Below are 22,858 nucleotides of genomic sequence, written 5' to 3'. Positions count from 1 at the left end.
CTCAGCACTTACTTACAAAACGAATTTTGTCTTATCCTAATTGATTTCATTATTTAACTATATATAAAACCTACTAACCACAGAGTCACGGTCTCATCAGAATTTCTTTTAAAAGTACTGGATGAGACACTGCTCATTTTGAGAGTATTTTTAAGGAATCCATTAGCTAGCATAATGTCCTGCATACTAAAATTTCACAGCTCAAGATTGAAAGATACTTTTTCTAACATTGAAGGATGAAAAGAGAGGAGAAAATGGTCAGGAGAAAGCAGTTGGAATAAACTTTACATTGATTCAGTTAAAAGGCTTTACCATAAGCAAATTTCAGTAAAAAAACCACGTCCATCTGCATTGGTTTAAGACAGTTTCCTAAATATCTGGAGATGAACTGATGCTTTCTAAATCAAAAGATGACAGAGATGTACATATCAATATATTGAAGAAACTGCATGGCCATTTGTCTCACAATTTTCTTTGACATTTATACAATAAGAAGGTAAAGAGCCTGAGCACTTGGCAGTATCAGAATTAAGAACCATGGAGGAATGGACCATCCCTCCTAGGGCACTCGCTAACAGCAGGCTCCCTATCAGAGCAGCAAGCCAAGGGCTGGTTGAGTGCCCAGATAAGGCAATTCCTTCCACCTCTAGGTAATCAAGTGTGTTGGTATCATCTAATGCAGCTGAGTCCAGCTCATTGTCAATAGGATACTGGAAAGCCAAACTGATGTTATTGCCATTCTACATTTTGCTCTGAAACTTGTTTTCCAACTAAATCATCTACAGAACAGTACTGGTCTAGGCCTGCAATTATCATGTCAGTATCTTTCTTAGAAAAGTGAATTTACAGACAAGGCATCAAAATGTCAATAGTGTTGACTTCAATTTTTTTCAGTGGTATTAAAGTACTGCTTTTAAATTGTCAGACATGAAAACTGACATATCCAATAGTGCAAAAGCCCATATACTAGCCCCACAGTAATGAGCTAAGCCCAGAGACTTATTACCTCTTCTCCAGATTTATAAATATGTAAAATTAGTTTATTCATTTAATTGCAGAATTCATCCTTTGTTCATATTGGGTACTTCAAAAAGATTCACTGGCAATAATAACTGAGGACAGATCTGACATTCTTTACAAATCTTAAAGCTACCTTCAAAACACATGGCCTTCCATGAATTTTATGTAGCTTTGGGTAAAACTCTAATTATTGATTTTCAGTGAGATTGGTGCTTGAAGCCCTTTCTAAAACTAAAAAGAATTTCAGTAGTTTTGAAAGCCTCATCTACAATTTCTGTTTTCATACTGTGAAAACAAATCCATTTTCCAAGTTATCCTAGCAGTAACGAGGGCCTTCACTAGACACCAATGCCTCTGCAAGGTCTCTGACAAAAGCAGCAGACTTAAAACAGAAAAGACAAACCCCCTTGTGAAGTTCTTAAACTATGCATAAGACATCTAACACAGATCCTGCTGGAAAGATCATTTCAATAACTTGCATCATCTCTGGGTATGAGTTTTGTTGGTGAGCAGTCGACACCAGCAGTTGTCCTTTTGACAAACACATACAGAACAGAAGATTGCATAGACTGAAGTCATGAATTGCCATGACATATCTCTAAAATAAACAAAACACTTCCATCACAAACTTATTTTTTGAAAGACTTCAACCCACTGTGACAGTTGTGGTCACTATTAAAAAAAAAAAGAGAAAATACTAGTAAATTCTTATAAGAAAAAAATGGTGTTCTTTGCTTTCCATGCAGTGTCATTCAAAAGTCATTCTCTCTCACCCTTCAACACTCAGTAATGCTACACAGTGAATTCTGAAAAAGTAGCACCACTGAGAAGGCTCACTTTCTTATTTTCACTGCCTCAAATATATTCCTTCTATTAAAGAGTACTACTGACAGAAACCTCAAGTTAGAGAGCAACTGTACCTTTATGTGCTCCAAAACGGCTGTTGCAACATTTGTATGAAGATCAATGAGCCTCTTCTTTTCCAGAAGTTCTGGAAGAGAGCTGAAGAGATTAAATACAAACTAACCTGCTGATTTGCACTGTTAGTTGAATTGTGTACTGTACACAGTAACTACTAAAACATTTATAGAATTCTGGAACAGTCTGGGTTGGAAAGGACTTTTAAAGGCTATTAAAATCTAAAATTGCAGAATAGGGTTGGAACTAAAAAATTATAACATATAGATGCAATGATTCTCATAACCATACCTGAACAAGGGGATTTCACTACTTTTTTTTTTAATGAAAGAACACAGAGGTTGGGGATTTTGGTGGAACAGTGCAAGCAAATCTATGATGCACTTAGATTTCTTGTCTTTGCTGAGGAAACACTCCAAAGTCAAACACATTGTGGAAGTTACATATGCAAGCACTGCTTTAGTACACTGCATTTAACTTTATCAGAATTACAAAGCATTTAAACTACATTATAGAGCTGAACAGCCTATATTTACAGATATTGATTTCAAAGAATACTGGAAGTACAGTAACAGAAAAAATTAGAAATGGTTCACAGATAATTAAACAATAATGCATTATTGACTACTTACCTGACAGCTGAAGTGAGCTTAGCTGTATTATCTGAAAGCATACTTATTGCTCCTTCATCCTCCCCTTCAATGCCCTGGGTTTTGAGGAATGGTTTGAAAAGAGGAATAAAAATAGCCATAATAAATACAAGTATCACATGCAGATAAAGTCAGTACATTTAGAACCTATATTCTCATAATGGTAATAATGTCTGGATTGTGTTTTTCATTTAGTATGGAAGTTATATAATTGCAACACCAATGAACAAGGAATTGAAACTTCTCATGAAATACTTCTAGTACTTCTAGTCCTACTTTTAAAATCCTATCATGCCTACAATTCAGCATACACTGAAAATTTTTGTCTGTGGGATGACAGGGTGGGCTAGGCATCCCTGCAAGCCCTATTACACTTTACATAAAACACATAAAAGTGATAAAACTTACCATGATACTTTTAAGTCTTTTGACTTCATCTTCTTGGGCTCTGTAAGATTCCAGTTCTTGCTGAACAGACTCGGCCACCTCTGGAAAAGGACTAATGCAATAGTCTGCATTAAGCTCAGTTAAATCAACTAACTGAAATACCAGAATCAGACAATAAAAACCTTTTTGGAAATAACAATACACAAATCATACAGCAGAATCAAATTACTGAAAGTAATGACATCTACTATAGGTTTAAACTTTCTAACATGTATTCATTGCTTTCAATAATTTTATGTAATTTTGGTAAGAACAATTTTGAGCTCTGTAACAAAGAGCTAACAGACAAATATCATGGACAATGAATACTGGCAATGATCATTCCTTATGGTGGGTTGACCCTGGCTGGGTGGCAGGTGCTCACCAAGTGACTTTAGGATGGGATGGGATGGGATGGGATGGGATGGGATGGGATGGGATGGGATGGGATGGGAAGGGAAGGGAAGGGAAGGGAAGGGAAGGGAAGGGAAGGGAAGGGAAGGGAAGGGAAGGGAAGGGAAGGGAAGGGAAGGGAAGGGAAGGGAAGGGAAGGGAAGGGAAGGGAAGGGAAGGGAAGGGAAGGGAAGGGAAGGGAAGGGAAGGGAAGGGAAGGGAAGGGAAGGGAAGGGAAGGGAAGGGAAGGGAAGGGAAGGGAAGGGAAGGGAAGGGAAGGGAAGGGAAGGGAAGGGAAGGGAAGGGAAGGGAAGGGAAGGGAAGGGAAGGGAAGGGAAGGGAAGGGAAGGGAAGGGAAGGGAAGGGAAGGGAAGGGAAGGGAAGGGAAGGGAAGGGAAGGGAAGGGAAGGGAAGGGAAGGGAAGGGAAGGGAAGGGAAGGGAAGGGAAGGGAAGGGAAGGGAAGGGAAGGGAAGGGAAGGGAAGGGAAGGGAAGGGAAGGGAAGGGAAGGGAAGGGAAGGGAAGGGAAGGGAAGGGAAGGGAAGGGAAGGGAAGGGAAGGATCTCTTTGGTCAGTTTGGGTGAGCTGTCCTGGATATGTCCCCTCCCAAATCTTGCCCACCCTCAGCCTGCTGGTCAGGGGAATGTTGGGGAGACAGTGCTGATGCTGTGGGAGCACTGCTCAGCAGTAGCCAAAACACTGGTGTGTTACCCACACCTTTCTAGCTACTGATGCAAAGCACAGCACTGTGAGGGGCTGCAGTGGGGAAACGAAATTCATCTCAGCCAGACCCAATACACCTTAAAAAAAAGCTCTCAAGTTAGAAAATATTTTCAAATAAGCTTAAAACCAGAACTACCATATATTAAGAATACTTATAATTTATATTGACTAAATTAAAATAAACTGTATACCTTTACAGCTTACCTGCCCTTATGCTTTTGCCAGAATTTATCAGACGTAGTTAAATCATAGGACTTCTTATTTTTTTTCTTAGGTCTAGCACCTGCTGGAGTACTTTCTGTTCCTGCTGACTCTTCCAAGTTAACTCTATTCAAATGGAAATCCTAAAATAAAGAGGAATCTTACATAAATATTTGATAGTTTAATTGTTTATTCAGTTTTTATACTCAAAAATATATCTTCTAAAAAATATTAACACAGCTATTTATTAGAACTTCTTAAGGAGGCAGAAACAGTTTACTATTTAACTAGATAATAATAACAGCAATATAAGGACTCCAAAATTACTCACACTTACTGAACTGTGATCAGTTCAATACTAAACAATCCAGCAAATGTTAAGCAAATACATTTGATTATCTCGTATGCAAGCACTCTTCTGACACTGAACTTGGAACACTGTTTTCTGCATAGAAAATAAGTAACTTAGCAAAGACTGTGCTCTAACAACTCTCCAAAACTTTGAAGTAGAAAAGTTTCTATGTTGCAGACAAGTGTTTCTAAGTCTGTTCATTTACATAACTACAACATATGTATCAAAGCTGCCAAGAAGCTGATGACATCACAACAGGATATTCACTGTGAGGACTATTTAGCCACACTGTCCCAGCTCTTTCCCTAATTTTTTGAGCACTAGTAAAATAGCGAATGTATGATAAAGAAAAACTTTGCAACAAAACTGCTATTTTTTCATATACTTCTTCTTCTTCCACAGATGCATGAACATAGAAACTACATTGCTTTGCTACAGGACACAATTATGTTCACTGCTCCCTGTGGGCCTTCTAGGTCTTTCCCCCACTGCCAAAGACTGCCCTATATTTTCTGCAGCTTATATGTTCTCTCTGGTTTTCAACAAAGAGTATTAACAGGTATTTCACTTGCTGACTTTGTCCTAGCTCTTTTCAAGAACATTTAAAACTTCAGTGGTGCTCTTTGCTTGACAAATAATGATAGTGAAATCTTCAACGACACAGAAACTGTTATGAATGTTTTAGAATAGATATTTTTTCCAGAAATAAAACATCACTTTATACAGAAATGGATCACTGTGAGTGTAACTGTCAAATACAGTTTTAAAAAGTTTCTAGTTATCCCTTGGCAAGGACTTAAAATACTACAAATGATCCATGCCAGAACAGAAACATAACCAAGTAGTTACTCAAAGGAAACATATGCATTCAATGAGCTCAAACCTCGTATTACAAGAGGTGTTTAATGTTTCAGCCAAAAAATTGTATTTTTCAAGTACACATATTTGATAAAAACTTGAAGAGGAAATAATCAATTTGATTACAAAATTAGCTGTAATTTTTAATTGAGATCTATGTTTTGGATCATTTTAACTCACCGGTGACCTGCGTTTTCAAGTTAGTTTTGGCATTTACAAGTTTTCCTAAAATAACTCTTATTGATTAGTGTTCTTCCCTTCAACTCCCATTTTGTCCTTATAAGGCCTTCTAACCATGCCTCCCATTTTTCTGTATCCACTGATGTAAGGTTATTTATTCAGAAATAGGAATCTCTTCATGTAAACATGTTTATGTGCAGAAACAGCAAGGTTATAATCTCAGCAGATGCAGTGCTCAACTTTGTGCCTGGGTAGTTCAACACTTCACAGCATTCCTGGACTACTGTAACTGAGACCTTAAACAAAACCTAATTTGTTTGAAAGTACTGTTTACATAATCAACATTTTGGTAACACATTCATGGTTACAATTTATGGCCTCTTGAAAGATTACTGCAGTTATTGCATGAAATATTATGCTCAGTATGTGAGGAGTTTGGCAGGCTTGCCTTTAAGGTGAAAAGCTTGACTAGTTTTGAAATTAAACCTCTGCCCTTGTCATGGAACCACAGACCACTTGGTTACAATTTCACTAAAGCATTCCTAATCCTGTGCATTTTTAAGATGCAACATTTAACGAGTTGGTCCAGAGAAACTAGAGAAGCCTGATGCACTAGAGATCCAATGATCTTTGTGTAAGTCTTCCAGTGTTATTCCAGTATCCCACCATATTTGTAGCACTAGTTGTCCTCAGCTTCTAGTACATCTTTGATCACTCTGCATCTTGATGAACTGAAGTCCTATCCCAACTCATGCCTGAGGCCACTCAACACTACTTTGAAAAGAAATCTGTAGAAGTTCACTACTTTTAGCTACAGGTCTCTAGCCAGTTCAACACTTACTGGAGAAAACTCGGTGCAAACTCTTTTTTTCAGATATGCCTTTCCTAAAGAAACTATGCCAAAAATTGTTATTTGCAGAAAGCACTCTTAAGTTTAAGAAGAAAGGACTTGTTAAAATGAATTAATTACATAAAATTTACAAGTGCCCTAAAACATTCTATTAGTGCTGAAATATTTTCATTGTAGCAAGTTTCTGGACAATGCAAATATGACTATACAGTTCACCATCAACTTTGTATATCAACACATATGTGCAGGTGCATGTTTCATATATGCCTCTAACAGTTTCAATAATAAATTCAAAATAATTCTCAAAGTTAGATATTGAAATGATTTTCACAAGTAAGTCTCAGCACATAAAAAGCTTCCAGATACTAATTACTCTCAGGTTTTTTTTCTTTATTATTTACTCCACATCTATACACAAAATGCACAAATCTGAGGTAAACAGAATGAGTTATCATTCAAGTACATTTCTACTACTGGTTTTATAAAAAATTTGAGGAAATAAAGGCAGCTTAAGGCTATCTAAATTTCCAAAAAAAATTTTTAAAAATCTGGTTTAGATCCCTTACAGTAGGATCGTATACCACTCTGCACTGAACACCTACACCACCTTGTGGAGAAAAACAGGAAAAAATGTTTTTAGAAGTTCAAACTAAAAACTGGCTTAAAAACACATTAAAAGCATTTCTTTCTTAAAATTGAATTGCACTTAATGGAGTTGGGATATTACATAACATAGAGATAATGAGCTATTAAAGAAAAGACCAGGATTGCTGAATTAGTGATCTTTTGATGATCCAAATATTTGAACTTTTTAACTATTTTAGAAATTATTGCTAAATAAACCTAGAGAAAATCTTCCATGTTGTTCTTTACTAAAACAACTTCCAAATAAAACAGACAAAACAGATTTTAGATTAAGAGAGAATCTGGTAATAAGTTTAACAGCAAACTGAGGGAAAAAATAAGTTTCAGTAACAAAATCAGATTTATCCTTACCAGAACATCATGCACTAAAGCTTGGTATGTCCAAGTATGATGTAGAGGAGTTGCTAAATCTATGTTTCTGTCAACAAGGACTAATAAGGGCCTTTGGAAGCTGAAAAGATGATACTGTGTTAGTACTTCTTTACACATGGTTAAAGCACCCCAGTAACATCCTGAGTGATAGTAGCCACTGTCTATATCATATTTCAAGAGAAAAGCAAAACTGCCTACTGCTGAGCTCCTCCAGCCTTCCCCAAAGTAACTGGGGCTGATTACTATGATAAATTCCTTTAATCAAATCTTAGTAATGATATAAATATCATTTTGTTTTGTACTAAGTGAAATTACCAATATATAAATATTGAGCAGAAGTCGAAACACTGAACATCAGAAACGAACTTTTTAGATATTAACTAATACATCTTTGAGTGGATACACATTCGAGTTCCAAAAAACTGTTTCAGTGGGTAATATTTGACCTTAATCTCCATTACGATCCTCAAATATATAATCTCACCTCCAAGGGTTTCTAATTTCATTTTTCTCTTTGCTTTTATATAAAGTCCATACAAAAATAAATTATGAACTTCTGAGACGCACTGTGGTAATTTCATCAATACCAAATTTTGTGGTAAAAATTGCATTCATGCCTAAAGGTCTTGGGCTATGGCTACATGAAAAATTTACAGTGAAGATAGGAAGACTGTGAGCTGACAGAACATTACAACACCACTTTCTCTTCAGCACACTATACCAACGAACGTGCAGTTAAAGTGCATTTCAACAGAGTAAAAGCATTCAAATTCCATGCTCTGGAGTTCCTTGCAGTAAGTACATTCACTTAAATATGTAATCTCAAGAGCCTTAGTCACCTGATTCTGAAAAACCGAGCTAAAGATCTGAAGCCGCTCAACTGGTAGCTTCCTGTTTCCTTTACCTTGCATTTACATTTCGAGGGCAATGCTGCTACACTATCAGGAAAACAAGCCACGCCTCTGAACGAAAAGCAGTGGTTATAATTCAGTTCCCATGAAAATGAAGAAAATGGTATTTCACAACTATTCTCTCTCCTTTCAATCTCATTCCTTTGGCAAACATCAATGTGTTTATGCCTTTTATCTAAGCTCTGATTTTAATTTGAGATACAAGTATGATGACTGTTTTATACCCAGTTAGCAGATTATAAGTTTCCCTCAGCTACAGTCTTGCCAATACATCTCCTCCTTTTCATGTACAGCACAAACTCTCATAACACACCTTCCAAAGGCAGCCTGTGGAGTATTCAGTGTACAGGGATGCTACTGAGAATGCATTATCAGATGCTCATGAGCATCCACAAAGGATTCAAATGGTCATGACTTAACAGACCTTAATTATCCAGGTGGTAGTCCTCAAGAAATCCTCCTCTGGTCAAGGTAGGGATCAGCTGCGAAACACTTGCTTTTAATAGAACTAAACTGGCAAAAGTACTCACAAGCAAGAAAATGGGTCTTTCTTTCTTTTAAAGGACTAAGAGTTCAGAACTATGTTCAGACATTCAACTGCATTTCATCGCCCTGTAAACAGAGTGTATTCGCAGACATTCGGCTCTTGCTGTGTTTAGAGGCTGAACAAAATTAACTGGTTCATAATTTCTGACTTACTGTCCTAGGACCATGCACTTAATAGTTGTAAGTTTTTAAATGGGTTTTGCTGTGGAATTGGAAAACTCCCTTGACAGTATGTAAATCCTTTTAATATAGAATTTGAACCAAATTCTTGTAAACAGTTTTCACTACAGTGGTGACTTACTCAGGCAACTGTAACATGAAAAATAAAATTACTAACACAATACCTGAACTGGCCAGCTCCAAGTGTGTCACCTGTAAAAAGACTGTTTCTGGCATCTCTTAGATTCTCTCTGAGCTTCTTATCCAATTTCTGAGGAGGGGAAAAACAAAACCACTTTTAATAAACCAATGGTTTCCTTACTTGTTTATATAATCAACATTAAAAGATTTATTGTGCTATTTTTGTAGTTTATAAATGTCTTAAATGCAGGAAGACTCGGTCCAGTGCACAGGGGGAAGAAAGAAATCTTACATCTCTTTTGTCCCTCCAGCATTTATATCTATGTCCAGGACTACACTGAAGATGTTTCCTTTATGCCTGCGAATCTCCCAGACAATCAGCACCCTTTCCCTGAACGTGCAAGTAGAAAATACCAGTAGGAAGCATCAAGGGGGAACCACAGCAGAAGCAGCAAACTGAGCTGTCAGACACTGCCACACAATTGTTTCATAAAAAGTGAGATTATTCTCAATATGAGTGCATGCACACTACGTGCTTAGTTTTAATCATTGTTATCATTTCACTGACAAAGATGATCCCAAGAAGATGGAAGAAATGAACCACAGTGTCCTAATGAAGCCAGTTCTATGGAGACTGTTAATTGTGATTTAGTTCAGTCATTTCATCCCTATTTGATGATCAAGTTCAATGTCAGTTTAATTTGCTATACTTAAAAGATCTTGTAATTACAGGGTTTCCCAGTAAGAAAGATAAAAATTTCTTACTGATACACACAGAGGAACACAGGCCTGAAAGCCACTCTTTAGACTGTGTAGATACAGCTTAACTACAATGCCTATTAGAAAATCTTGATAAACTCTAGATTAAGAATATTTATTTATGTTCAAGTTTCTCATTATTTGATTCCCCAACATTACAGTTTCTACAGAAGTTCTGTCAAACTCAAATCAGAAAGGAAAATGGATGTATCTCTTTTCCAGTTTTATTTCCTTCATAAGGAAAAGGATACAATGACACTAGACCTCTGCCTAGTACTGAGAAAAGTGAAAGTGATGTTTGGAAAGTTGTAAAGCATTGATAGGTGTTTAGAAAAGGAGTTCTTACCACTGCCACCATTTCAGCTGCAGTTCCTCTTGAGCATCTGATTATAGGTATAGCGCCTAATAAAAGATACATTGATATCTACATGCATTGTAATTTTCAGATTCTATATTACATTACTTCTCATAAACAACTTTTACTAACATTCTGAGATTAAATACAAACTTAAATTAAACTTTTCTCTTGCAGTCTTTATCTATGAAACAAAAAATACTATATAGAAATATTAAATAAAGTTTTACAGAAGTAAGTGAATACCCCATACAACAGTTTATGAGAAACAGAGTGTATACTAGAAAGAAAGCTAATGTACTGTTGGAGGGGACAAACTACCTTGTACTAGATGCATTAGAAGTCATTTTCAAAAGTCAGAAGTCCCTTATACACAGTAATAAAGTATTACACCACCACAATATATCTGTTACAACTCACTGCTATGTCCAGGACTATGTATCTATGGTAATGTTGTTTTCAAAAGCACATTTTCCACTGGCTTTCAGGTTTCAAAATATTTAGCTAATGTTTCTCACTTATCTATACAAATACGAAAATTCCAAACCCACAGATTTTAAGTGACTGAGGAAAAGACATTAATTTGTATCACACTAACTTATTTGAAATAACTGAATAGGTCCAAGGGAATCTCTCTTGAACAGAGTGCCCCATAGCAATCCCCAGCTCCCCTTGTAGGAAAGCTATCCCAGATGGACCAATTTCAGTTACATGTTAAATGTCATGGTTATGAAAAATGTATCAGCTAAACACCAAGGAAACTCAGAATAAAATAAGTAAACTTAATATATCTTCCTATTCCTTAAGGAAGTTATTCAAGTTAAATCTTTGCAGGGTTTGTGTGAGGAGGTTTTTTCTTCTAATTCTGTGGTGTTTAGGGAGTTGAGTTTTTTTTTGAGACAAATTCAAACTCAAAGCACTATTATCTTAATTTCAAGCTAGGATTTTGATAAAACAGTGAATCCAAAGCTTTGCATTTCAGTATTCTTCTCCCAATGATACTGAAGGCTAAGACTGACCTCTCATGAAGGACAGCCTTTATTGTACTTTGCAGTGATATAAAGCAATAACTTGAACAAGATCATTATCCTACTCTGTGAATTCTTGAGATTTTGGTCACAAACCTAATTCTACTTTTAACTTTCTATATTGAAATCACTAGACTTCTAGTTATCTCACTGAATATAGAAAATATGCTAGAATTTGGAAACTTACCAAGTGTAACAAAAAAACAGAAGAGACTATCAACAATAGTGTCCATTATAGTTTCCATTTCTGTGTCTGTTATATCTGGTCGGTTAATGGCTAAAAGTGTGGAAAAAAGAATAAGGTTAAGTAAGTTTATGCCACTTTAATAGTGCGAGAGCAATCCTTATCTGATGGCTGTTAGTAGTCAACAGCTTTTGTTGCAGAAGAGATTACATCCTGAAATGGCCCTCCTAGCACATCCATTAGTTTCCACCCCCTTTGTCTTCTGAGAAAAAAATTGGCCAAACTTAATTATTGCTTACTGTATAAGGTCAATCACTACACAATCATTTCCAAATCTCTCACTGCGTATGTATCTTTTGGAGTATGTTACTATTGCATTAACAAAAACCTACTAAGACACATGTTATACAAGAGAAATGGCTATCCACTTGGCAAACAATTTTCAGGAAGAAAATCCTCAAAAATACCTAATTTAAATAATTAATTGTAGTATGCAGTTATCTATATTTAAAATTTATGAATCCCATCTCTTGTATGGAGATTCCATTTTTTTTGCATACATTTACCCTCAGTCTCTAAATTAGGCATATTTTCCAAGTTATAAAACATTTTACTTGACAGAAAAGAGAGATTTCCCTCCCACATTTAGGTCAGAAGACATGCAGCAACATTTCTCTTAAGTAACTAACCCTGATAAGAATATATTAGCCAACAGGAAATATCAAACCAAATCTTATCAGAGTTCAAGTCAAGCAGTATCTCAGGATTCATGGCATAAATCCTATCCTTGTTTTTTTTTACTTTACCTTTAAAAATTTCTCACATAATTACCTGTCTTACCCACTTTCTTCAAAAATAAATTTCAAAGCTCTAAACATTATTAAGCCTTCCATCCTAAATTTATGCATGGACAACCATAACCATTCTCTAACTTTAGAGGTGCTTTTTCCCCCAGCTTTTCTCCTGTAACAACTTTAGAGACATGGATTATATTTCAGCAACTATACTTAGTAAGCTGAAGTTTTGACTAGGCTGATGGCTTCAATAGAAGTTTCAAGTTTCTGAAATATCAGCACCAAGAAAGGCAGATCATTCCCAATATCTGGTTTTTTTTCTGTAATTACAAAGCTTTAAAATTCACTGGGGCTACCACTCTGCAGTTATCTCTAACTAATGGTCTCCCAGTTTACAGGGGGAAAGACCCCTTATTTTTACTCTCTTGTCTTTTCCAATTCTAAAATTTATTTCCCATCCTGTTGTTATGTTTAAAGTACTCATTTCTGATGTTCCAACGATCTGCATACTGTCAGTGCCTTCTAATTTTGTCTACTATGCATATTTTATGAGCACATTCCTTTTCTTGTACCATAGCAAACAACACAGATATTACTGGTCCTTAGATCAACCTTTGAGAAACTTCATTAAGAATATTTTGGTGAAATGTTCTACCGTGTTTTCTATAAGTTTCTCTCTCTCCATCCTAACAGGCTTATGGGGGATACACCTATTACAGAAAAGTAAGCATAGGCCGCCTACATATTCCTGCTGTACTACAAAATTGAACCAGATTGTACAGAAGGGTAAAGAAGCACTTGAATAGCATGAAACAGGATGTCTCAAATATCAACTTTATGCCAATATTACTCATTTACTCTTCTTTCTACACAATCTTAGAATCAGAGGGAGCCTGAGGAATTAACTAGTTTGTCCTCCTTTCCGAAGATGAGTTAAGCCCATGTAATTTCTGTATCTAAACCAATTCAAAGAGCTTCCCAGTCACAAAAATACCTTAACGTTTACAGGTAATCTAATATTTCACTATTCTTAAAGTTAGAAAGTGCTCCTAATATCTGATCAGAAACCTTGTTGTTGCGTTTAAACTCATCACTTCTTGTTCATTACTAAACAGAGAGAATGTATTGTATCCTTTCTGTCTAGGAAAGTCTTTCACATAATTGAAGGATTTGATATTGCTTATTTGGCCTGACATTACCTCTCTGTAAAAGCAGTCATACAGCCAAGGAATCAGGGAACTGAAAATTAACCTGTTTTGTTGTATTTGTTCTTAGTTCACCCATTCAGATACATCTGTGGTCACACACAGCAGTGCTGCTGCAAGAATAGCAGCCATGTAAGTACCCTCAGATTTACACTGACTTTCGTAGATTATGAAACTGGCAGTGTCCTGCTAGGGTTACTGTCCACAGGCAAAAGAGCCCACTTCTTCCTCACCTCTGCATTTCTGCTGCCTGTCTGTGTCAGATCTAGAATTCACACACTGAGACAGATCAGCTACTGAGCTCTAATGGAAAACTCATCACTCTGTTTGAGATTGGATTTCTGTTCAATGAGCTTTTGGAAAAAGCCCACTTCTAGATTGGTTTAAACATGCTGGCAAATTTCAGTGGCCCAAGACAGGAAAACAAGCCAGATAGAAACTGAATGGTACAAAACATTTTCAGTCATTTTAATCCAAATTCCTTGTTAGCATAAGGAATCTTATGACAGTCAATTAAGTGTCTTCATATACACAGGAACACATCACAAGAAAATTATTATTATGACTCTTCAACATCAGGTTTTAGTGAAAAAAATATAATCTGCTTTTCAAACAAAAATGCACTTCATTCTGCCAATGGTATCAATCCCCAGTGTGAGACACAACTCAGTTATTATGGATCCAGTTTTAAAGAAAGGTACTGACTTCAAATACTGGGCAAGAGAGGAGAAAAATCTCACAGCTAAATATTAGACATACAGAGACTTCTCACCTCTATCTGGTCACTAGGCAGTATTCTATGCACCAGGAATCAGCTGTGTGACATTGTAACTTCACTAAAATAATGAGGAGCTGGTGCAAAAATAGGACTTGACTTTTCTTGACTTCTGCTTCTTCCCTTGCACTGCATTTGTACATCACACAAATGAGTTGGTATTTTCTAAGGAATGAGTCAATTAAACACACCCTGCAGCTCTGAAATTACTGGTTCTGATGTAAAAGGAAAGGAAGAGTAAAAATACAGCAGAAGTAGCCAGACAACATACCCTGTAAAAGCCAGAGTAAGGGGCAGGAGTGGTGGAGTTCTCTGTACATTTAGCACATTGAATGGGTCAGAGGCGTACAGAAAATCAGCACAATGGAGGAAGGAAAATCGTGTGGACAATTATGACTAGTATGTACATTGACTTGAGCTGCCATAGCACCTAAGGCAGCCACTTGCTGCTCCTGCTAGGTTCCAAACCAAGTTGGACAGAAGTCTCAAGAAAAAAAACCAAAAGAGCTCCAGGAGGCTGAATTCACTTGTAACTCCACAACTTTATGAAGAAGCTGACATGCTTGGCTCACATACTTGCAGAAGCAATCAGTAGTGCTTATTGTCTAGAATGCCCTTTCTCACTCACAGTGACTATCTACATGTGAAAACAATATGTAATTTTTTCCAATATTATTCCTTGTATAAAAAGCGTTATTATCCATGAATGTCTATATCACAGTTTTGCTTTATTTAAAAATACATATTTATTTTTCAGTACCACAATCACCATGTAATAAAAGATGCTGAAATGAATATCTAAGAACTGCTTCTTTCATGGTTTTACATATCTAACAGATTATCCTGAATTCTGAGCAGATCAAAGCAAAATGAAGTAATTGCTGGTTTTAGCTACAACTTCAAAAGTAAATTTCAACTTCAGATATTCTGGTATAATTTTTATATAAATTCTACTTACCACGATATGAAACAAGTTCTTTGTTTTGGTTACACAATACAAACATATCATCTTCTAAAGTAATAAAATTAAGATATTGATCAAACACCTAGAAAGCAAGGAATAATGGTCAGAATAGTCCAGAATGAAGCACAAAAAAACCTCTGTGTGATTTACTGCTACATTTTACACAAGTACCTATTTAAAAAAATGCAAAATATAATTTATAAGAACAAAATGTAATTTATAAGAATTATAAGGATTGAGTGATTAACACAAAATATTAGAACACTGGCAAATGCCAGAACTGTCCAACTTCAACTGTTTCTGAGGCCAGTTTTAGCAGCCAAGTGTCACTGAAAAAACTGAAATATAGCAGACATTTCAATATTATAGGTTCATTTTTTATGAATATGAAGGACTACAACATAATCAGCACTGAGCTCTCAGACAGGAGAGAGGAAAAAGGGCAATATTTGAATAATAAGACATTACAGCTCATGAATTTTAACTTTTCTGTAACACACCTGTACATTCAGGAAAAAACCTAAACTTCTCTATAGCATACTATATATGTATATATACTATATATAGCAAACTATTAATGAGACACCACAACTGAAAAACAAGATTTAAGAAAGTTAGTTTACAGTGCTATACCAGTTTCCTGCTGCTGAGGACCTAAGGCTTGAACAATACTAGTAGTGTTCATTTTATTTCACAACAGGTTCTTTCTCTCATACCAGTAGTACTAACTGAAGAGAGAAAAAGTGAATGTCTTTAAGTATATTACTTAATAATTTGCAGGTTTTGTTACAGTCATTCAACAAAAACAGAAGTAAATCCCTAACACATGTTTTTAAATCACAAAAGTATAGGAGAGTACTGAGTAAAAGTGTGTACATATGCAATATTATTTCAAATGAGACTTGCACTCATACTGCTCTTTTTGTGTATTTTGGGGATAATACTGAAATACATATGCACTGAAAGCACTCATTCAGCTGATGAAACCACTGCATTTCCTCTCTTATCATTTAGCCCAAACGTCTTGCAGCACCTGGACTTTTGACAGCTGAAGTATGGTACTAAGCTGCATTACTGGGATGACTGTAGGTTCTGTTTTTTTCCCCAGTATGCCTGAAAGTAAGAATACAGTGACACCTTTAATGGTGCTAACATCAGGGACTGGGGGATTTTCTTACCTTAGCCACTTGAGTTACTGCATTAGCACCTATAGCAGCATTTGCAATATCTTCCAGTTTACTTCTTGAAATGGCAGAAATAAAGTTTAAATAATAAGACTCATAAAGCTGGTTTCGAAGATCCTAAAAGAAAGGAAAATTTTCCTGAATAAGTACTAATACATTCCTGACTAATTAAAAGAAGAAATCACACTTTTACCGTATGAGGTTGCAGTTATCCACAGTAAAACTAAAGCTTCAGAAGTGTTTAGCTGTCTGTTCACACAGCTCTGCACACGGTGTTTTGATTACATATCTGGATATAAAAAACCTAACACATAACTGCAAAAAACCAGGAAATGACATTTAAGCTAAAAGGGCAATTACTATTCCACACCTCACTGCTGAGTGAAAATACCCTTTGCTCTTCTCCTCACTTTGGCAAAGATGTCAACCTTCCATCCATCTCCTTCCCAGGAATGTGAAAAACTGAGTTTAGCCTAATCCAGTCTTTCCACTCAAAGCTGTATCAAATGGTGCAGGTGGCTCAGGATTGTGTCCAGCCAGGTTTTGAACCTCTCCAAGGATGGAGACTCCAAAAACTCTCCAGACAATCTGTTCCAGTGTTCAGCCACCCCCATTAAAACGGTTTTTCCTAATGTTAAATGGAACATTTGTACCCACTGCTTCTTGTCTGTTCACTCCCCAAACTCTCTCTGAAACACACAAGACACGTTTACCCTTCTACCTGCTGGGAAGTTGAAGTTTTGCATAACAATATTGTGGGTGATACTTTCCTAACAAATACGTGCTAGTTACAGTCACATTCTGGTGAGTGCAGGATTACTTCTCACACCTTGTTGTGTGTGCTCTTTTGAAACATTACACATGCAAGTTACCTGGCACATTCTGTCAATATTTTCTTCTGTTGGCATCACAAAGTAAACAGCTGGAACATCTGGAATAGCATCGCGATCTGAATGCAAAAGCCTGACAGGAAGAAAAAAGTCATCTCTAGTGAGTTTTATCTCTGATATGTATAAAACTGTAAAAGTTAAAGAAATTATTTATTTGTACAGACAAATGTAATTTCCTAAAATTTCCTTCTATATTTAGCTAGAGTTTTAGCAAGAAAAGCAATCACATTTGTGTATTTTTGGCTGCATATATTAATAGATGTGTTCAAAGTTTATTCAAAGCTTCAGAAAAGGCTTTACAAATGTTCAAAAACAGATCATCCGTTCAGAGGAAGCTAAAATACTGCATCCATGAAGTTCATATGTGAACTGTTGACATGGTAAAAAACCACTATATTTTATTCTATTAAACTTGCCTTTCCTGCTAGAAGACAAGGTGCTTATATGTTTTTCTCACATTTCTGCTGATGTGTCAGCAGATTAAACTGTGTTTCCATTTCTAGCCTTCACTCAGCAAAAGTTAATAAACTTGTAAAAAAATAATCATATGTTCAAAGTTCCTTCATGACTATTACCACAGCTAAGGAATGACAATGGACTAGATCAATGTAATCTGCAGAAAAAGAAATGAGTAATCTCTTAATGCCTAAAAATTTAATATGTTTGACAGAAGACAAGTAAAATCTACATGTAAAAAGAGAAGCAAAGAACATACACAGTCCCATGAAACAGTCTGTGCCAATGTAATTTTAACATATCTGATTGCAAAAGGATTTGTAGAGACAAAAATAATACCTCCTGGATAATTTTTATTTTTGAACAAGGGCTTCCTGTTTTGAGCAAGAAATCCTACTGAATAGCATTTGGAGCTATGTCTACAATCCCTGATTCTGCATAATTCCATCTGATTTAGGAACAAGTCAGTGTATAATCTTTATTTTAGCAGTTATTTATTCAGTGTTTTTTTAGATTTGTTCATTATTTTGGGGAGTATTAAATAATGTTCTTTTGAGAGAAGTATTCCCAATTTTTTTTAGAAGTACTTACAGATGCAAAGTGATCCCCATATCTCTCAGCTCTTTCACTGACAGCAAAGGCGAGATGATATCTTGGCCAAATCTGTCATAAATGAGAACCTGAAACAGATACACATCATCTTAGGAAGTGCTGTAAAAAGTGGATACTGTAGAATACAGTGGATACAGGAATTCAGGTTTAGGGAACTATTACCATAACTTCAAAAGTGCTTCTAAAACATCTAAACATCTACCAATTTATAATAAATCATTAATTTGTCATGGACTTCCATCTGTGCTTACAAATAAAATATAAAAGAAAAACCAGAGAAACTCAATGAGAAAGGGGGAAAAAGAATCATCACTTCCATCTCCTGAAAAGTGTCTTATCAAGCAAAAGTTTGCTGTTAGAAATTTGTTAATCTATGTACAGAGTTTTCCTGACTGCATTTGGGAGAAAACAACAGGAAAATCAGAAGAGAAAATAGGAATTCATGAAAAAAGATAACAGATGAAGAGACAGAATATATGCTTTGTAGTAGCAAAAACTCCTCATGACCTACAAGTTACACTTTAAAGGTCATAAAGCCAGCCTGAGCTCCGCTTCTTCAAGCTATCAATAGTTCTTCCATTTGTATGGGCTTCTTTCTGACTCCAGTATTTTTTCAGCAGTTCTGATACTCAATTCTGTGTATTTATAATACAGGAAAACATTTTGTACGAGTTAATAAAATAAAGAAGATGAACTTCATTTAGTTAAAATCTAAATTTAAATCTAAAAAACATTAAAAAATTCCTCTGCTCCAGTTCCAAAAGTTCTTACCTTCCATACTGGTTCTCCTGTGCTGTTTTTAACAGGAGGAACATTGAAGTTCAGCATACGTTTCAAAGCCACTGGAAAATAAAGCCAGAGAATGCTTTACCCTCTTTACACTTCAACAACGACTAAAGACTTTAGAGAGATTTTATTATACATTTCATTTGTAAGGAAAACCATCACAAAATAGAAAAGCAACAAGTCATATTTTCATTATGTTTATGCAGCTCTGACTAACAAGTAGTTCATATCTGCTTGCATTTATGGGCTCCAGAAGATACAGCAAAAGGTAGAGAATCTCCTTAGCTATACAGGCTATATTCTAACATGGTTTGCCTTAAAAATAATTCCAGTATCTTCTTGAAGATGCATTCTGTCCAGTGGGAACTAGTTTGCTTTATCCCCTGATCTGCTTTTCCTACCCCACAGGATCACTGTACACACCAAACAAAAAATACCTTTATGGCTGACTAAAATCAATACACAGTTCAAAAGATTTTGAGAACTCCTATGAAGAAATTGCCGGTTTAAGGGGTAAAAAAATACCTTAGCTTGCAACAAGAAAACTCTTTGAAAGAGGAATGAACTTTAATTTAACTTTCCGTACCACATACAAACCAAAGCAGATTGCTTCACCTACCTCTAATTTATAAATCTACTATGTAATGAATCCTTCCTCATTTATCTGATTAAACAACACAGTATGTGCTGCTCTTCCATCTTTGACTAGGAACGATTTGTGCTATAGTGCCTACTCTCTTGTTACTAGTAACAGAATCATCACAGAGTTTTGCAAAGAGGAAAAATCTGCAGAAATTAGTGATGGATACACTCACGCAGTATTCTAGTTGTTACCAGCCTCTAGGTAATTATGTCTGATTAATTACAAACCCTCTGAGCCTCACCATACTGCCATTTCATTTACATTAATGCTGAATGTTCTCTAGAGCAAGGATCAGGTTTTTACTGTGCTTGCACAATGATATGATTTTGTAATGAAACCAATCCTGGTTATGAACTAGGATAAAGGTCACAACAGATGGTGCACGTACATGGTAATACCATAATTAAATTATAAGAAACCTTTTTCTGAGTATATTTTAGTTTTTGAATCTAGCTCCTTGGAAAAGATCATCTTAACAGAAGACAACATGGGTTCAGTTCCACAGGCTGACTGAAATAATCAAGTACCAGTTGTTGGTGACATGGACAGTGGGACTGAGTGCACCTGCAGCAAGTTTGCCAATGACATCAAGCTGTGTATGTCACAAAATCACAGAATCATTTAGGTTGGAAAAGACCTCCAGGAGTCCAACCTCTGACTGATCACCACCTTGTCAACCAGACCATAGCACCAAGTGCCATGTCCAGCTGAACACCTCCAGGGATGGTGACTACCACCTCCATGGGCAGTTCATTGCAATATTTAACCCCTTCCATGAAGAAATTCTTCCTCCCTAAGCTGGAGAGAAGGGAAGCCATCTAGAGCCACCTTGACAGGTTTGAGAGTTGGGCCTGTGTAAACCTCAGGAAGTTCAGCATGGCCAGGTGCAAGTTCCTGCAGCTAGGTCAGGGCAATCCCAAGCACAAATACAGGCTGGGCAGAGAATGGATTTACAGCAACCTTGAGAAAGATTTGGAGGTGTTGGTGTATGAGAATCTTGACATGACCTGGCAGTGTGCACTTGTAGCCCAGAAAGCAAACTGAACTCTGGGCTGCACCCAAAGCAGCAGGGCCAGCAGGGTGAGGGAGAGGATTCTGCCCCTCTGTTTTCCTCTGGTGAGATCCTACCTGGGGTACTGTGACCACATCTGGGCCCAGCATAAGAAGAACTTGTTGGATTAAGTCCAGAGGAGAACCACCAAGATGATGAGAGGCCTGGAGTACCTCCCCTGTGAGGAAAGGCTGAGAGAGCTGGGTTTGTTCAGCCTGGAGAAGGCTCCAGAGAGACCTCATAGCACCTTCCAATACCCAAATGGAGTTACAAGAATCCTGGAGAGGGACTTTTCACAGGAGCATGTAGTGACAGAACAAGGGGAAATGGCCTTAAATGGAGAGAGTAGGTTTAGATTAGATATTAAGGTAGAAATTCTTCCCTATGAGGGTGGTGAGGTTCTGGAACTGGTTGTACAGAGAGGCTGTGGATATCCCATACCTGGAAGTGTTCGAGATCAGGCCAAATGGGATTTTAAGCAACCTGATCTAGTGAAAGGTGTTCCTGCCCACAGCAGGCAGGGAGTTAGAATGAGATGATCCTCAAGGTCCCCTTCAACCCAAACCACTCTACGAACACAGTCAAACAGAATAGAAAAGAATAAAGCTGTACAGGATATGAGCTCAAAGAAAACAGGTTTTATTAGAAAGATAACAAAAAGAAGATAAGCAAAGGACTTGAGAGGAACATCAAACAGCACTATCAATGGTAGATGGCAGAGGAATGAGATTACAAAAAAGTAGACTAGTACCAAAAAATGAAGCATAATAGTAAAATATTTAAGGTCCATAGAGACTGTGACTGAGATTTTTAGGCAGATGATTCAAAAATTTCATGCTAACTAAATGCATCCAGAATCCTCTATATCACCAAAGACACTGCCGGTGTCAAGGAGAAAGCGTCATGATTACATCTTAACTACTGACTACAACTTTGGCAAGCGAGGGAAGGAAGGGGCTACGGAGCTGACATTCCCTGTGCTTTAGGAGTATGTTCAAGGCTTTATGAAGCAGCATCAAGGCAGAGAAGAATCAATTAAGGACTCTCAGTAAGGTCTGAGAATGGACTGAATAACAAACCTTTTACTCACAAAAATCCTCACGCACAATTACTTTAGTTGTTATTATGGTATTCTCAATTTCTTTAGGGTCAGTACATGCTCGGATGTCCCTGTACTGTCTTAACACGAGCACGACAACACCAGCTTTATTTCTGCACCATTAAACGCTATTTCCCGCCGGTCCTTCCCACGGGCAGAAGGAAACCCAAACGGAGGGTGCGCTCCCCGCCGCGAGAGAAGGCACCGCTCACGGCCCGGGCCCGGCCAAGTCCCGCCCCGGGAGCGCCTTCCTCACCTCGGCGGCATCTACGGCCACGTCCCCGGCGCCCGGGGCCCAAGGGGGCCGGCTTTCCTCTGCGAGAACTGCGGCCCGAGGCCCCGGAGCCCCGCTCGGGCCCCGGGCCCGCCGTCGCAGAGGCGAGGAGGCGGCGGCAGAGGGGCCGCCACCCCGTTGCCGGGAGACCCAAGCCGGGTGAGAGGGCGCGAATCCCCGGCGGCGCCCGCAGCCCGCCCCGCGGGAACAGAGGCAGGCGCGGCGGCGGCAGCGTGCGGCCGGGCCCGCTCCCCCGCCCGAGCGCCGGGAGGGCCCGGTGCCGCCCCGGGACCGCGGGCGGCGGGCGCTCACCTGTCTGCTTCTCCCGGATCCCGGCCGCCATCTTCCCGCGCCGCCCCGCCCCGCCCCGCCTGCGCAGCCGCCGCGACACGTGGCGGGCCCCGGGCCGGGGGCGGGCCCGGCTCCGCGGCGGGGAGAGCAACGCCCGCCGGCCG

General features: G+C 37.8%; 1 protein-coding gene across 1 annotated transcript in view; it reads right to left on the bottom strand.

Moving 5' to 3' along the window:
* SCFD1 (sec1 family domain containing 1) overlaps positions 1 to 22,792 on the bottom strand; it is a 47,878-nt gene extending 25,086 nt beyond the window's left edge. Inside the window, exons 1-14 of the mRNA XM_063398856.1 lie at positions 22,716 to 22,792; positions 19,322 to 19,392; positions 18,530 to 18,618; positions 17,465 to 17,555; positions 16,587 to 16,709; positions 15,403 to 15,490; positions 11,674 to 11,763; positions 10,450 to 10,505; positions 9,389 to 9,474; positions 7,567 to 7,666; positions 4,334 to 4,473; positions 2,997 to 3,087; positions 2,571 to 2,644; positions 1,941 to 2,022 (exon numbers count right to left, since the gene is read on the bottom strand). Coding sequence (XP_063254926.1) covers positions 1,941 to 2,022; positions 2,571 to 2,644; positions 2,997 to 3,087; positions 4,334 to 4,473; positions 7,567 to 7,666; positions 9,389 to 9,474; positions 10,450 to 10,505; positions 11,674 to 11,763; positions 15,403 to 15,490; positions 16,587 to 16,709; positions 17,465 to 17,555; positions 18,530 to 18,618; positions 19,322 to 19,392; positions 22,716 to 22,746 — 1,212 coding nt within the window. The 5' untranslated portion in view covers positions 22,747 to 22,792. The remainder of the gene's footprint in view (positions 1 to 1,940; positions 2,023 to 2,570; positions 2,645 to 2,996; positions 3,088 to 4,333; positions 4,474 to 7,566; positions 7,667 to 9,388; positions 9,475 to 10,449; positions 10,506 to 11,673; positions 11,764 to 15,402; positions 15,491 to 16,586; positions 16,710 to 17,464; positions 17,556 to 18,529; positions 18,619 to 19,321; positions 19,393 to 22,715) is intronic.
* Between the last annotated feature and the right edge of the window lie 66 nt (positions 22,793 to 22,858).

The sequence above is a fragment of the Prinia subflava genome, chromosome 5, assembly GCF_021018805.1.
Source record: "Prinia subflava isolate CZ2003 ecotype Zambia chromosome 5, Cam_Psub_1.2, whole genome shotgun sequence".
Taxonomy (NCBI): Eukaryota; Metazoa; Chordata; class Aves; order Passeriformes; family Cisticolidae; genus Prinia; species Prinia subflava.
The sequence above is the reverse complement of the archived record's forward strand: the minus strand, read 5'-3'. Positions and strand labels throughout refer to the sequence as shown.